The following is a 16,670-nucleotide window of genomic DNA, read 5'->3' as shown; positions in this document are numbered from 1 at the left end:
CTGCTTAATGTCACTGTATCATAAGACTAAATACAACTTTTGCAAAAACAGGAAAATCTTGCTCACTTGTTAGACTAGAGGTTTATCTCACAAAAGAAGGTGTAAGAGCATTCAGTGGAATCCCATGATTTTAATCATTATTGTGTCTTTAAATGTGTGCAATGTAAACCGGGAAAGTTATTAATTTAAAAGTTATCTACGTATATACATGTACACACACACCTTTGTATCGTTACATTTATATGTTAGACAGATATGCAATGCTAAGAATTCAGTAAGTTGGTGTTAGATAGCCATATGCATACTTATCTTCCAAGAGAGCCTCTGAGTTTTCCAGACAGGCATGGACTGTAACACCCAAAGGTGTCTGATAGTATGCCTTAGACTAAAGTATCTAATTTTTAAATGTTTTCTCCCACTCAAAGATAAAAAGCAAATACAAAGATAGATGCCTACAATACGATATGAAAAAGCAAAGACAGTTACCAGCTGCACACGAGAGCCCAAACTCCATTTTTAGAGCAGGGTTCTGCACATTCCTTCTGTTAGAAATCCAGAACCGAGCTGGTCTAATGTCTAACTGTAAGAAACAGATCCAGCCTTCCGTGTTATGCAACGAAACAAGTACTATCAAGTGCCTCGCTGGTATTTCTTTAACCGTTGTTGAACTGTAACAGTTAAACTCTGCGTTCGCATCCACTCCCCAGCAATGCAGAACAGCGGTAGGAAGTGCCCACAGATGGTTAGGTAGGACCCGTTCCTGAAGACAAGAGAGATAACCTTGAGACATCTAAGCTTGAGCAGAGCATAGCTTCAGGCTGTCAAGTGAAAAATGGATCTGTTCTAGAGAAGAGTATTGGGCCTATCTGGACTCCTCAACTATCTCTGAAAAGCCAAGGAATGATGGAAGCTGTCCTGTGACTTCCAATTTTCATCCTAAATATCCCTATTTCATCCTAAATTTCCTATCCCGGTCACTATCGTTAAAAAGAAATAAATCTCTCTGCCAAGCAAAGGCACTACAGTCCAGAAAATGCAAACTCCTTACCCATTTTGGCCGAAGATTACACGTGCCCAAATGTACAGTTCTTCCGCTTCCAACCGTCAAAAGTCCAATAAGCAGCAGTACTAGTCAGGATGGGGAGGTGACATTACTGAGGTCTAATTTAATCTCTCACTATTGTGAAAGACGGGAAAAGATTTGTCCCTACTGTGCACTAAATTCTCTTTAAAGTCAGCAATGGGAGTAAGGGATGTTTGGAGAATTGTATCTGTCCCTTAGCTTTTAACCACAGTTCCTACTGATGGCAGTGGACCTGACTGAAAGTCCTGTATAGTCCTAAGAGGGGAGTTAGACCCCCCAAAGTGCAATTTCCCTTAGTGTTCTGATGTTGCTCAAAAAACACAGGCATGATGTTGGTGATGATGGATCCCCAAATGAAGCACAGTTTAACTAAAGTGGGAGGATTCAGCAAAATGCATAAATTTCTTGTATGCTACTGTCTGTAACAGGCAGATCTTCAGCCAGTTTAGTGAGCATAAGTTACAGCTGGCTTTTGCTGGAATAGTTTATGCTCTTGACCCTCCTCAGTTGTATAGCCAATAGGGAGTTGTCAGGCTACATGTGTTTTTAAACTTCTTTCAGCTAAATCAGAAATCCAAAAGCAAAATACAGCTCTCAGCAGTATCATGTGGAGCTGTGACACTCCCTGGAGGGCTTGGGGTCCATAAACCAATGAATGGATTACAATGAGGCATAAATGTAGTATTTTCATCCATGACAGATATAATCTTGAGCCTGTATTTTTCATGTTACTTAACTCTTTCAGAACGTAATGTGTGACAGAAAGTGTCTTGTAATGCACATTGCAGTAAATATCAGTCAAGTATGCTTTATTGCTGAGCTCTACATGTTTCCAGAAGTTAACAGGCACAGCTGGGATATAAGAAATGGCAGTGTTGTATACATTTCTTGAACATACAAAATACCTTGGCTCTCTTCTCCCCCACCCTCCACATTACATCCCCAGCTGTTCTGATCATGTCACCCAGTGGACGAGGTTTCCATCGTCAGCTTCTCCTAAAATGATAACCTTTATTCAGGCTTTCATCCTCCCCAAAATAAACTGCATTATCCACATTGTCATCACATTCAAATTAGACTATCGCAGCGTATATTGCGTGGCACAGAATAATAGAAATAGTAACTGGGGGAAGGTGGTAAACTGCCTGTTGGTAGCTGTACCTAGCAGAAAATACTCAGTGCTAGTACTTAACATCTATTGATTTTCCTGCGAAGGACTCAAATTTCCCTACCTGAAATTCCCTTCTGTCAGTCACCATAGTGTTGTATGGCCACAACGCCGGACAGGTCAGAATTGGAAGCTGCACATCTGTGGAGACATGAAGCTGATTATATCCCAAGAGAGTTGCTGGTGAAGGGCGATTCAGCTTTTGAAGATTCCTAATACTCCTGAAAGACCTTTTGGTCAAGCAGGGAAAAAAGCCTAGGTGATGAAGTAGCAGAGAACCATAGAAATCCTGTTTTATTTCAGATAAATTAAGCGCTGGTCAGAATGGACCTACTAAACCATACGTGAGAAGCAGTAACTGCAGCAAATGAGAGCAAGTAGGAGTGGAGGAGGAGGTATTAAAAGAGAAAACAAACAAGCAAACAAAAAAAAAATAAACGTCCACAAAATTAAATACTAATGTGTTACAGAGGGAGAATGGCCATTTCCAAATATTTGGTGATTTCAGATATTATACTGTGTTGCATAAAGTAAGACAATGTTATTTCCTTTTAAACGGCCATTCCATTTAAACCAGCAAGCTGATGTGTGTACTTGAGGTCTGTATTTGGTAGGGATTTTTCCCTTTTAGCATAAACCTTGTTGATTTAAAAAGTGAACAAAGATGAATCAGGTGGTAAATGTATTCATGTAATCATTTTCATTAATAAGCCGTTATAAATAATAGAGGGAAGGTTTTAAGTGTATAATTCTCTGTAGCACAATTGAGATTTTTCCACATCTTCAGCAGTAAGTTAATTAGAATCACCTGCATTTTCTTGGGCGGACACCAAATGGATTGCAAACAAAAACAGATTAAAATAGCTGTAGCTCATGGCATACAGATGACAAGATTCACAAAGAGGACAATCAGGCAATGAAAACCTCCTCTTTTTCAAACATTTTTAAAGGAAATTCAGCTCTTGTGAGTCGCTGTAAAAAGACGTTTGTAAGTGTTTCGCTGAAAGACTAGAATGGCTTTGTTTCTGATCCCATGATGAGTGAAAGAAATGTTTAAGAAAGATCACTTTACAGAGAGATTCAGACTGAAATGTGATGACTGTGATTCAAGCCAAGCCAAAAATTACAGCTCAGAATTAAAGGGGATGGACGTGGCTTGGGAATCCATTTTCCCACATTCCTGAATCTCAATCATCCCAGCCAATGTTTAAAAGAAAATACAGTGGAAAGCAATGAAGTCACTTTGTTTAGCTGCAAGAAGTGGGACTATCAGAATGGCAAAAGTATATGTTGGAGGTAACGGCAAAATTACAGTGAACACGCTGCGTGTTCGATGGTTTCATTCAAAAAAAACAGCTTCAAAGCTTAATTTTGTTTCTTGTTACAGAGAGCCTTACGAGTAAGTCTTGTTGTTCCTGGGGCTTTTAAACCATAAACTTCTTGAATGTCAAAGACAGTGCAACACAATAGAGAAGACGATGAAGGCATAGCAAGCTTGATTTAGGCATTAAATAGCAGCCCTGCATAGCAGTGAACTGTGTGCTAGTTTAAATTGCGCTTGCTTTGTACTGTCGCTACCCTTATTTATTTGTATATAAATATCTAAGGGGAAATTCTACCATCAAGTGATACGAAACAGAATAAAGTATATCATCCATCCTATTCACTTGTTACTTATTCTCAGTATGTAATGCTCATATTCAGTGTTGTAATTGCTTCCATTAAACAGTTTCTACAGGGTCTTGAAAACAATAAGACCTTAGTCAAGCTTTTCTCCTTTCATTGCATCTTGAAGTTATTACTGCAAGAAAAAATGAGGTTCTCTTTTTATGTAGGAATGCCCCTCATCTTCTTGATATTATTGCAGTCAAACATAGAATTATTTCTTGTTAGCTAATTTCCTAAAGAGATTCACCAAACCTCATGTCAGACACCTCCCATAGAGTCATTTCTTAGCTTGTTAAGGAACTAGTACAATTTCTCCTCTCCTTTCTTTCCCCCACTGTCTCTGCCTTTACTAAATTCTGATGCAGTGTTGGATTGCTGCTAATAATAGAATAAAGAAAATCTTGTTCATGCTACCTTGAATTCGGGCTTGTCTGTCACAGGTCCTCCAGCTGGGCAATGCTGGTCATGAGTCCGGTACCTGCAAATTGTGTGAAACGTGCCAATGGAGAGGACGTCTCTCCATCCTCTCTTCAATACAAAGCCACGAAGCATATATTTTATGTTTCATTTTCTTTGCTTCGATATCAAGTTCAGTGCTCTACTGGAGATCCTGTTTGTAGCCCATGAAGAGGTGCAATCTCTTACCTGCTTCTGTTTGATACTCCTCTTTCTATAATTCAAGGCAACACATTAGTCCTCTTTGCTAAAGCACTGAGCTGAGACATCGTGTTCAGCTAATTATCTAAAATAACCCTCTAGTCCTTCGTAACCTACATCCAGAATGTTGGATGTACCCTGTGTTTCTCCCTATGAACACTTGCTTCACCCAATCATGACCATTTAAGGTGGCAGTTCAGACCTTCTGTAACTTACCCTTCCTCATCATTATTTACTATCTCCCTGATCTGCGTGTCATCTGCTTACTTTGCCAGCAGAGATTTTTTTTCACATTGTCCACATCTCTGATAAAGGTATTAGATGGCACTGGACTGAGAGTTCCACTCTTCAGAGCTCTGCCAGTTATGACCTTGTTAACTGATATCTCCCATTAACTACCACATTTTGAGGTCTGTCATTGAGCCAGTTTTTAATCCATGTGATATATGCCCTGTTAATTCCATAAAATGCAAGTGCTTTAATCAAAATGTCATGTGGTACTAAGTCAAAAGCCTCGTGGAAATCCAAACATACTATTTCAACACCATTGCCTTTATCAACCAGACCTGTCAAGAATCCAACCCTATCAAAAAATGCAACAAGTTTGCTAGACAAGAACCTGATTTCCATGAAACTGTGCTGGTTGGGATTAATTATATTTTGCCATGAATTATTTGTTCATAGAGTCCTGAATAAATTATTTAAGTAGACTGTCTGGGACTGAGGTCAGCCTAGACTCCAAGCGCATCACTCGTACTGCTTTTACAATATCAGAATAACTCTTCTGCCACTGTTTCCAGCCCTAGTAATTTCCAAACATTTCTCTATACTTTATTCACAAATGAGAGACACATGTATATCATAAGCACTGATAAGTGAAAACTGATTCTTTTTGAAACAGTGATTATCTCTTTGTCCTTCAGATTGACTTCCAATATCACCTGCTGTTGGGTCTCCTAGGTTTGTTAATCCTGTCTATCTGGTAGAACTATCTAACATGACGTTTGTATGGCACCCATTTCCATGGTAGCTGAGTACCTTCTCTAGACTAGGGACGGGACCTGTTTTCATATCAGATGTTAGCTGCGTTGTTGTTTTCAGCCTCGCGAATGTGACCCTTTGATGGGAGGAGTACAAGAAGTGGGTAGTTTTGACAATCAAAAGAGAAGTTTTTTCCAGCAGAGCAGAGCAAATCCTGATGTCAGCCTCCGGCCCTGCTCCAGGAGCTTTAGGGCATGCCTAACCCCACCCAACGCCACACCAAACAGCAGGATAGAGATGTCAGCAACACTGAAAACCATGTTGAGTGCCAATAGTCTTACGTTCAAAAGGAGCTGGTGCTTGTTTCAACCTAAGCTGATCAACCAGGTTTGCTGGTTCAAGTGTCTTAGCTCACACCACCTCTGCACCGCACTTCATTTTACATCTATGTGTCCCTTGTTTGCTGTTAATGTCCCTATGTTTTTTTCTCTCTGGCGTGTAACTCAAATTTGTTGCATTGTTCTCATCATTTTCACCTCTGATTTCCATGGCATCAGACCAAAACTTTTTCTTTTGCTCCTACATTCACTTGAAACTCTGGGCACCTTTTGTAACCTATCCAGATACAGTACTTACTTTTAATGTCAGATTTTAATGTGTCAGATTTATTCTTTGCTACTCTTCATGATTTTCCTTCTACTGGCATACAAATATTGATCCTTTTGTGAAACATTATTTTTGTTGCACGTCATTATGTGGTGTTTTTCTCATCAGACACATTATCTTGACTTTAGTGTATTTGCTGCATTTACGCATTTCTGCTTCTTTAAATGACTTCATGCCTCACTATTGTGCCCTTACTAAACTCTTAAAAAATTGTTTATATATCAGATATTTATGGTAAGATGCATATGAAAACAGGAGGAAAGAATTATAGTTTTAGGGAGAACATACCCTGATAATGACCTCTTAAATATTTGTAAAGATAGCCCTGGGCATCTGAGCCCACAAAATAGTTTATAATACAACAGCTTGATTACATAATGATACTTTAGTTTTAAAACGTATGATCTTTCTGTTTATGGGAAGGCATAATAGGCTCCTTTGAAATACAATATTTTTGCCCTGAACATAACTGATTTTAAATGAAAGGACTAACTAAAGAATGCCTTTCTTCAAGTTTGTACTTCACTTTGTTGTTGAATCCAGCACGATGGTTTCTTTTACAAAACTCCTACCAGGCCTGGGGACCACACCTATTTCAGGATACATTAATTGTGAAAGTTTCATGGGTTTCTATGCAGGAAGTTACCTAGTACCGTTTAAAATGGTATGTTTCAAATTCTAAATCTTGTTAAAAAACAGAGAGAGACTTTTGTGTATACCACCCCCCCTTCCCCCTGCACAGAGAAAATTTCCTTTTATATATAGTTTGAAGATACTGTCAAATGCAGTTTGAAGATATTGTCAAATATAGATTAAGCTTAGGCAGTATGCAATGTCATTTGGGAGAGGGATTTTTTCTATGCCACAGAAAGAAATTAATGAGAACATATAATTCAAGACAGTTCATAAAGCATCAAAAATACCTCAACCAATATCAAAAAGTTTAATATTTTAAAACGTGTGCTTGGAGAAATACATCACCTAAGCTCTAATTTTTTTCGTGTTTTTAATGTTTCTCTGCAATACCTTGTTCCAGCTCAAACTGCTACAGGAGATGACACTGACCTGCATTCATGGTTATCTCCATTTTGGCTAGAAGCAGGGGTGCAAGAAATGTTCTTAAACAAATGTTCTTGTTCTAGCATCTTCTGTGCAGTTATGCAGAGTGAATATAACATTCATTATTGTTCATGAATCACAACCAAGCCTGAGGTCACTTGCCTTTTAACCTTCTCATAAGTACTACCTGTATAATTTGTAAAATGAAAATAGCTAAAATTTGCCTATAGTTCGGCAGCTAAACTGATGTATTCTTGTGTAAGCCCTTTTCCTACATTTCTTATACCATTACAATATTTAGGGGGGAAATACTGAAGTCATTATCATGCTTTTGGCTATCATTTCTAATCGTGGGTCCATCCTGTTCTCAGGTTCCTCATTAAAACAAACAGAAACAGAGTTGGAGATTGGGATATAAAGCAAATAAAACACTTGTTCTCCTCTAGGGCAAAATCCAGTGATTCTTCCCTGATAAACCCTGCTCCAAAACACAAGGAGGTCGCCCTATAGTGAACAACAGTTGGACTTTATTATAATGAATATTTTTTCTGAAACGTTCTTTACCACTATACTTAAACGCCAGCACCAGATAGGAAACTCTGCAAGGCTTTTGTTTCATCTTGTTCCCTAAGTATTTATAGCCTGCCGTGAAGAAACACTGACAGCAGTGCAGTGATGTTTTTATTCTTGATAGAGGTGCCCTTAAAAGAGAATTTGCTTTGAAAATTGTTCATAGAATCAGGATATTAGAACTATAAAGACATATTTCTCTCTCTCTTTCTCTCTCTCTCTCTTTTGCGCCTAATTGGATTTCCAAAATAAGTTGTTAACAATCCAGCTAAGATAACGTGGTCATGAAAAGGATGTCCAAATCCACCAATTTACATTGGTTTGGTTTGGCTTAACTTTCAAAGTTCTTGGAGCAGAAAGTTGATGGCACGTGAACACTATAATTGGCTTGACATTCTTGGATATTTTTTTTTCTTTTTCTCTCTGCCATATTGTATAGTGTCCGAATGAAATGCTAATCAGACGTCATTTCTGGACCAAAGTCAATTTATAACAAAAATAATGCACTTGTATACTCCAGATCATTTTGCAAGATGTAATATCCACCAATTTACAACATAGTTTGTCATTTTCACTTGATTTGGATAATTTATGCAGGTTCCAAATTGATGCTATTAATGTAAGACGTAGCTATTTCACCCAAAGTGACATGTATTGCTTTCACTTCCATACATCCAAAAAGGTTAAGAACTGAATTGAGTTAGATCCAAACAAATGTTAACATTCTGTTTTGGGGCTTGCTTGTTTGTTTGTTTTATTTTTCCTCTTTTCTTTCTGGTTTAGACTTCAATTTACATGATGCAATTCTTAATCCCTTACCACAAAACTCCCACATTCCTATGCTGGGAATTACTCTTGCTCTCTCACCCTCCCCTTACTAAACCAGAATGAGACTCTTCAGATTTAGGATAGAATTGCATTACTTAAACATTTTAGTAATTTCCATTTGCTCATATGTTATATATCCAGTAGATGGATAACTTCCAAGTGTTCTTGATTACCAAATCCTTTTTGATTTCTCTTAAATAAACTTTTTCTTTATCCCTCTGTAACCAAAGGGGATCTTCCTGAAATGAATCATCACTCTCAGTATTATGTTGCAGGACACCCACAGGTGCAGGGTAAAAAATTTTCTAATAAAAGCGTGTAGTATAGAATTATTATTCATTTTTAAAATAGATTTTTTTAATGTAAACCAAATCAGGATGTTCCTAGCAGGATAGACATAAAATAAGAACTATATTTTGTAGAAAGAGAAAACAAACACACAAGCAAACAAAAGACTTCATTTGGTTTCAGACTGCATCAAAAGGAAAATTAAATCTTTTCAAATGCTTCAAGATCAGTAAGGAATACATCCAAGCAGTTGAGTCCACTGGCTATGGCACTCACCTATGGCACCAAGGCATGATGCAAGTATTTTTGAAATAAGGACTTGAACCTCAGCTCCTTCCTATTTAAGTGTTATTACAACCAGTCCTCTGGGCTTTCGGACTTCTTTTCAGTCTTTCTTATAGTTTCATTTTTTCCTTTTTCCCCACCACAAATCAGAAAAAACAAATACCCCTAGATACATTATCAGAAAATATTTCCTGAAAAATTTTGGTTTGACAAATTAGCGTTTTCCAAGACAAAAGCTTTCTCTGAAATTGCTTGCCAAAAGCTAATTAAAACTTGTGTTCCAAGTGATGAGTAGCCTTAAAAAAACCTGTTCAGTGTAGATTCTCTTAGCGTCTTATGTACTTGCAAGTTTTAAATGTGAAATAACAATGTACAGTTTAGTGTTTTCCATTTTTAAGCATGCAGATTCAGTCATTCTTGCACAATAGCTAATTCTCTCGGGAAAGGAGAGCAGTTCCCATGTGCTTTGAAATGCTACAGCTATGCAACTGGGGCTGGAAGTGCTATTTTAAACAGTCATATCAGCAGAGCTTGCTGTAGGAGATAATATGTCACAAAAGGGAGTATGACATCTAGTTTCACCTAGAAGATAAACCTTGAGTAGATATGCAGGGAGAAACAAGACTGTCAGGTTGTCCTTGAAAAGAATGGCCTATATTAATGAAGAAGTGTACTCCAGGGCATATGCTATTTGGGATATTTAATTTCATCTTCAAACTTGGCTGATCTGCTATGAAGAATATAGTAGAGAAAGGGTAGTTGTGTGTAGTCTCACGCACGTCATGATTTCAGAGTGGGCATCTCACCACGTTATTTTCAGAAAGGTCACAGCCTCAGAAAATCACGTCTGAAAAACCCAGGCCCCAGACTGAGAAGTTTCCCCAGCACTGTTGATACAAACACCCTGTGTTTAAGCAGGGCTTGCATGGCATCATGCGTATTCCCAACAGCCCCTCTATAAGCACGAGAGCTAACTCACTCTTCCTTTCCCGTCACACTCAAATACTTTTGCAGAACCGTATTTTGCTGACAGAATTACAAGATAATTATAGTTAGGTGTTTTGTATTCACTTAAGTTAATCTACCACTTTTATTTTTCATTGTTGTTTTAATCAGGCAGGAGGCAATTCAGTTGTCGTCAGGTGGATTATTTTTCAGTCGTTCACTACGCTGCTCTTCTTCATACTTGTTAGGGCGCTTCTGGCTTCCTGACAGACCTAGAAAGAAAAATACTTATATGATCTAAAATGAAATATGTGTTTCTCTTTCAGGTCTGGATGTTGATGGAATATACAGAGTTAGCGGCAATCTGGCAACAATACAGAAGTTACGATTTGTTGTCAATCAGGGTAAGTGATTCCCCCACCCTGGTAATGTTTTGTTTAGTACTTAACTGTCTCAGATGACAGTATTTCAGAATCTGCTATACATTAGTGGCATAGAATGATGAGCCGTGTTTTGGAAAAGAGAGGCAAGGGAAGGTAGAAAGATATTGCACAGAGGGAAATGTCAGCTAGGAGAGAGGAAAAACTGCAGAGTAAGCAGAGGAAAATAGTAGTTAAACAGGAGATGAGAATCAAAAAAAAAAAAAAACAAAAAAAAACCAAAAAAGAAAAAAGAAAAAAGGAGGAAATGGATACATGAAATAAGGTGGCAAAAACCAAAGCATATGTAGAAACCAAAGAATCAAAGTGAGGGGGGAAAAAAAAGATTAAAAGGAAAAATAGCAGATTGTTTGGATGTTGAAAGTTAAACAAAACCAAAAGTAGAACAGGGAACCAAAGGAAACCAGCGAAAGAGAAAAAGGTGCTGAAAAGAACTGAAAAGGAACTATTAAAAGTAGAGTACTGACTCTGTCAAAGTCAGTGGGAGATTTACCACGGATTTTGAAAAGGCAAAGATTTGACCCCAGGAAATGAGAAGAGGAAAAATTAATATTTTGGGGACCGGAGAACCAGAATTAGAACCAATCCGTACATATTTACTGAACTTATTTCCCCACAGATTCCACATAAAATGAATGTATTTCTACAAAGACAAAAGAACATTTTTCACATAAGTGTCCTAAATGAATCTAATGTTGATCAACAGATACTGGTACAGGTGTGGAAGCTGATATTGGTAGCTAATTAGGATAAATGACAAATATATTCACCTCTCCAAACAGTTTACTACTCTTGGCAAAGACTAAATATCCCCACATTTAATAGCTAGCAAATATCATCGATGATAGTGAACCTCCTGATACTACTTAACGAGAAAATAAAATTAAGCTTCTCAGAAATTAGGAAAAATCCCAAATCTTAAATTGCATTAAAGACTTTATACACTTTCGAATTAATCAAGTATAAGCTGCTGCAACATTTTCCCCTACTTTCTATTAACCCTTTTAAAATTACCCAGAGCCTATTACCAGAACTGCTAAATATTGTGTATTGTATGTGTTTTCTTGGAGATGATAGCTGTTGGAGAACAACTATCTCAATTGGTTTTGTACTACACATAAACTAAGACTTTTGACTCAAAAATTCTCACGAAGTTGAGAGATATGAGAGAAGTAAAAATATTCCCACCTTCAAGCCCCCATTTACATCTCTAGGCAAGGTTTCAGGGGAGCAGTAGATGTTTGCCACCTCCTCAGCTGGTCCAGATCATTCTTGTCTTTGGCTGAAACTGGAGGGTGAACTCTGGTTTATGAGGAAACAGTATTTATGCCAGTAAACTCAGGGGGACCGAATAAATCGTCAGCCTCATGGTTTTGACTCATTACTTGCCCTCCCTTAGATTTATAGTTGTTGGGTATTTGTGTGTCGATAATGTAGTCTGCCTTGGCTTTCAAATGACCGTACACGGTATTTTGTTTGGAGACAGAGAGGCAAACCCAGGATTTTCTGTCCTTCTTCACTGCCTAGGATCTTTGCTCAGGAAAAAATGTGCCATAAAAATAATGGTCCTGTCTATCATGTCTCGTGCCATCCAAAGGTTAACGTACTTGAGGTTAACATTACTGCTCAAGTTTTCACCTAAAACAGATGGGCTGATACTGTAAAGCTAGACAGAAGTCTAAGCTGGCTTTTTGCAGCACAGAGATACCAGGCACCTTTTTCTTCTGGCTTATACCACTGTGAAAAATGAATATATAAAGGTGAAGTTAATGGTACGTTAAAGCCACTCTGACACTGGCTCCTTAGGACACACGCAAGAAATCTGCCTGTTGAGTGACCGATGGAAGCTGCAGGCAGGAAACAGCCCACTGAGACACAGAGTACCTGCAAAGAACACCGTGGGGAGACGGGGTGAACAGGATTTATTTAACGTCTGCTTGGGAGGGCAATAGCCGTCTCCAACCGATGTCCCATGGGCCTGTTGTCCCCTGTCAATTAGATGCTGAAGACAGCAGCAGTTTTAGACAGTTTCATGAAGCCACAAAAGTTGCTTGGAAAACCAGTATGCGCTCCCAAGCTGCTTATCTACCTGCCCTCTAAAGCTCTGCAGTGGGATGATGTTTAATAAGGCACTCGCCACACATCACTTTTTCACTTGGTAATTGTTGTGACCTCCTAGGTTCAATCTCTGTACCTTCATTTTTCTGTCGTTAACAGTGGGAAAGCAGTATTTATATATATGATTTTCTCAGAGAGTTTTTTTTAATTATAGTTAGAGTTTAATTTAATTATAAATGCAAACAAATGTTCTGAAAAAGCCTATTTACATTGCGGAGATTGACTGTGCGATCAGTTCTTATACAGGCCAAACACTTAATGGGATCTTTCTTCCTGCTTGCTTTGCCATTGTGTTACACCTACATTTATAAGATATAAATAATATGTATCACATTGAAAATTAAAGATCATAGAAGAGACTCTAGGCTGCCTGCCATATCAAACTATTTTTTATTAGAATAATCATTAATTAGAATATAGCTAAGCTTTATTTGGCTCCTTTTCCTATACTTTAATGTCATCTGCAGCATCAAAAATTAAATAAGAGAGAACTGGTGAACATGGAAGGAAAACACACTAACAGTTGACAACTTCATCTTTAAAGAAGAAATAAAAACAGTAAAAATCTAAAAAGACCCTTGAAATTCTAGATTTTTTTGGTGTGAGGATGGTTTTACAATAAAAAAACATGCCTTGTATCTTTTTAAATTCTCTGAATAAACTCTGTGTTTCCTTCTCATTTCTTGAGGTAGGCAGCTCCTGAAGAGAGCTTTGACCTTGCCAACATGAGCATCAGCAGAACAAACTACCTTATTTACTTTATCCCTTTCACAGAGTTTTCTTTTTCTATAAAAGTCTATTGATATCACACCTTTTTTGCTTCTGTGCAACAGGATTATCTTTTATCTATGATTTATTTTCCCATTAAGAGCTGAAAAGATCAGTTGATCATAAGAGGACCAGGCTATAACATTTCTCAGCACTTTCGAAACTCTAAGTCATCATTTTTCAAATCAGTGAATCAAGGCAGCAGAAGCTGTTTGGACCAATACTGACAACAGGAAATTCATACTTTTCTTAGTCTATAAGCGCTAAAAGAATTTTAGTTTTAGAAACTAAGCTACCAGGCATTCAATATTTCTGGCTGTTAACCTATGGCAAAGGTTTCTATAATAGCCAGAGGCATTAGACACAGATGTGCTTTCCTCTTATGCTTTCTGTGTTATTGATAAAGTCTAATAGTTGCAATTTAAAAAAAAAATAAATAAATTTTGGTACTTGGCAATTGTTTAGGGGGTTTATGAAAAATCTGGAGGACTTTTACTGATTTTAAGCAAGGTCCAGTAAGTTAAAACCTTTACAGGTATTTATAAGGATATTCTTTTAATTCACACCTGTAGGAAAAGGGATAAGGTTCTAAAAACGGGTCTGTTAAGCCATGTAAAGTGTGCTGGCAGTTCCAGGATATGAGGATGCTACTAAAAAGATCAATTGTTTTGGCCCAAAGCCCCAGGGTGGGGCTGACATGGGCCCCGAGCCCATGGGCAGGGGTGGGGGAACCCCAGGTGGGATTGCTTAGGGCCATTAAGGCACCATTATGAAAGTGGGGACAGCTGGGAGATGCTTTCCAAAAGCAAGCTTCTGACTTCCTCAATAAATGGCAACAGTGAGGCAAAAAATGCCTGAGAAAGAAAAAACAAAACGAGGGAGGACCCTTCATCCATAAGGATGTAAGTAAGTGAGTGAATTTGTGGTGCAATCATTGCTCTGGTCAAACCCATCGTGTTGATGCACAGTAAGGTATGATGGGGTAAGGACCTTCTTTGTGCTAAACCCTATGGATTACCTGTCCTGCTCCGATCTGCCTGTCCCAGCAAACCCCCAATTGCCCTCTGTGCTTGAAGACTAGAGATACCTGGGTGAGGAGGTAGAAGCTTACTTCTTGACGCCTCCTGTGCTAATCTGCTGGGTAGCTGGGAAGACATTCAATTTCTACGACTGTCAAACAAGCAATTTTCATGAGTACTAAATTAACTGAAAAAATGGAGCTATAAAGGGTTCATAACGCATTGCTGAAACACTAGGATTCTATCCTAATGCATATATGTTCAGGGAAACTAACCATAGAAATACAAATTTCAGTACTTCTTGGTTCATTCAGTAAGTGTTGGTTCATACATAATACAAGAGAGTTCCTAACTGTCTTTATATCCAACGTTTTGTTTGCAAAAAGCTCAGTATTTTCTGTACAGGTGACCTTTGCATCCCGTTATTTCATTTGGAATACCTTGTGCGTTACCAGCAAAACACCGCGTACCATCCAAAGGTCAATTACTGTGTTTTTACGGCTTGGTTACTGTACTTCTGTACCAAAGGAGGGGAAAAATATGAATTTTTACAGAGGCTTGATATTATGTTCTTGCAGAGAGGTACATTTCTTAGGGAACATGGAAAAGGACAGACAAAGATATCCGAAGTGGTAACTGCATTGGGGAAAAAGCTGAATTTACTCTCACCCTGACATCACCTCAGGTTAACAAAAAACATTTTGTCAAAAAATATGAAAATATTTCTGTTGTTTCTTCTGTGAGAATATGCTGGAATAGAATTCAGTTTAAGAAAAATTAAAAGTAAAATTTAACCCACAAATACGTGAACTGATTGCGAATATTTATTAACTAAATAATTTAATAATAAAGAAAATGCCTAGTTGATTAATTGTTACAGAGTAAAAATTACAATAAAACTGTCTTGATCAGTGCTTTGCAGAAGCACCATTACTGTCTGTGCAGTTGTTTAACAAGGATTTAATTGGAAAGATAAGTGAATGCACATTTAAAAGTATTGTTAATTTGCTTTATAATCACCCCATCCTTCACAGTATTGACAGCACCAGGCACAAACCCCTTTCTCTTTTACAAGTATTATTTTCCATATGTGCACCATAAATTCTGAAGCAGTAATTGGAAATTTTATGGATTTCAACATACCTAGTGTTTTGAGTTTATAGGTATTATATCCCCTCTCTAAAGGTAGCTCATAGGTGGCATTTTAAGTAAAATCGTTGCCTTTTTATTAGGCATGGGCTGCTTTGGAGGTTGGGGTGTGGTAGTTTGTTGGGTTTTTTGATGTTTTGTTTTGTGGGTTTTTTCTGTCCTAAAGAATATCTAATTCCTATTTACTTTTCCTTTCCATTTGAAATATCAACAAAATCCTCATTGCAACATTATTTTTGATTTAATAAACAACAGCCGTCAAAAACAGTAATCTTCAATATGTTTATATTCCATCTGTACTTATATTTATTGTTCTAAAATGGCTTGGATTAATCTAATTGACAAGTAAGAGCCCAGACCATATGAGCAGCTAAGGATGATACCTTTAACCAGCAGGATCCTTCAACAATACTGACATGTTCTCTATCAATGAACTATGAGAAAAGAGGAACAAATCTTGGGATTTTTTTTTTTAATATTACTGATTATATGAGCTTGCTGGGACCATATGTCTGAGCCTCGGCTATCAGGAACCAGAGTGGTTTCCCGGCTGGCTCTGCAGTGGCAGGCAGAGCCCGTGGAGCTGACACAAGACTGAAGCCGCCTTTGAAATGGAGCCGCCGGGTCAACACAAATGGGCTGGGTAGTTTTGAAGCAAGCATTTAGAAGGAAAAAAAGAGGGGGGGGGGAGAAAAAAAGGGAGGAGGGAACATGGGAGGGAAGGAAAAAAAAAAGATAAGCAGCTCCTTTTCACAGCTTTATTTCCTTAAAATAAGAAAAAAGGGGGAAAAAAATTAAACCGCTAAAACTGCCCATTCAAAAATACCCAAGTCTTTCCATTGACCCAACATATCCATTTCAAAGGCAGCCAGCAGCTCCCGTCCTGCCGTTAACAAAGGCTCTGCGGGCAAAGGAGAGCAGGTCCTCTGTCAGCTGCCAACTTCCAGAGAGCGGCTACAAACATGAAGGTCCAACAG

The 16,670-nt window shown here is 38.0% G+C and overlaps 1 protein-coding gene across 1 annotated transcript in view; it reads left to right on the top strand.

Moving 5' to 3' along the window:
* ARHGAP15 (Rho GTPase activating protein 15) overlaps positions 1-16,670 on the top strand; it is a 313,756-nt gene that overhangs the window by 196,937 nt on the left and 100,149 nt on the right. Inside the window, exon 11 of the mRNA XM_059820503.1 lies at positions 10,526-10,603. Coding sequence (XP_059676486.1) covers positions 10,526-10,603 — 78 coding nt within the window. The remainder of the gene's footprint in view (positions 1-10,525; positions 10,604-16,670) is intronic.

This window comes from Gavia stellata, chromosome 8 (assembly GCF_030936135.1).
Source record: "Gavia stellata isolate bGavSte3 chromosome 8, bGavSte3.hap2, whole genome shotgun sequence".
Lineage (NCBI taxonomy): Eukaryota > Metazoa > Chordata > Aves > Gaviiformes > Gaviidae > Gavia > Gavia stellata.
The sequence above is the reverse complement of the archived record's forward strand: the minus strand, read 5'-3'. Positions and strand labels throughout refer to the sequence as shown.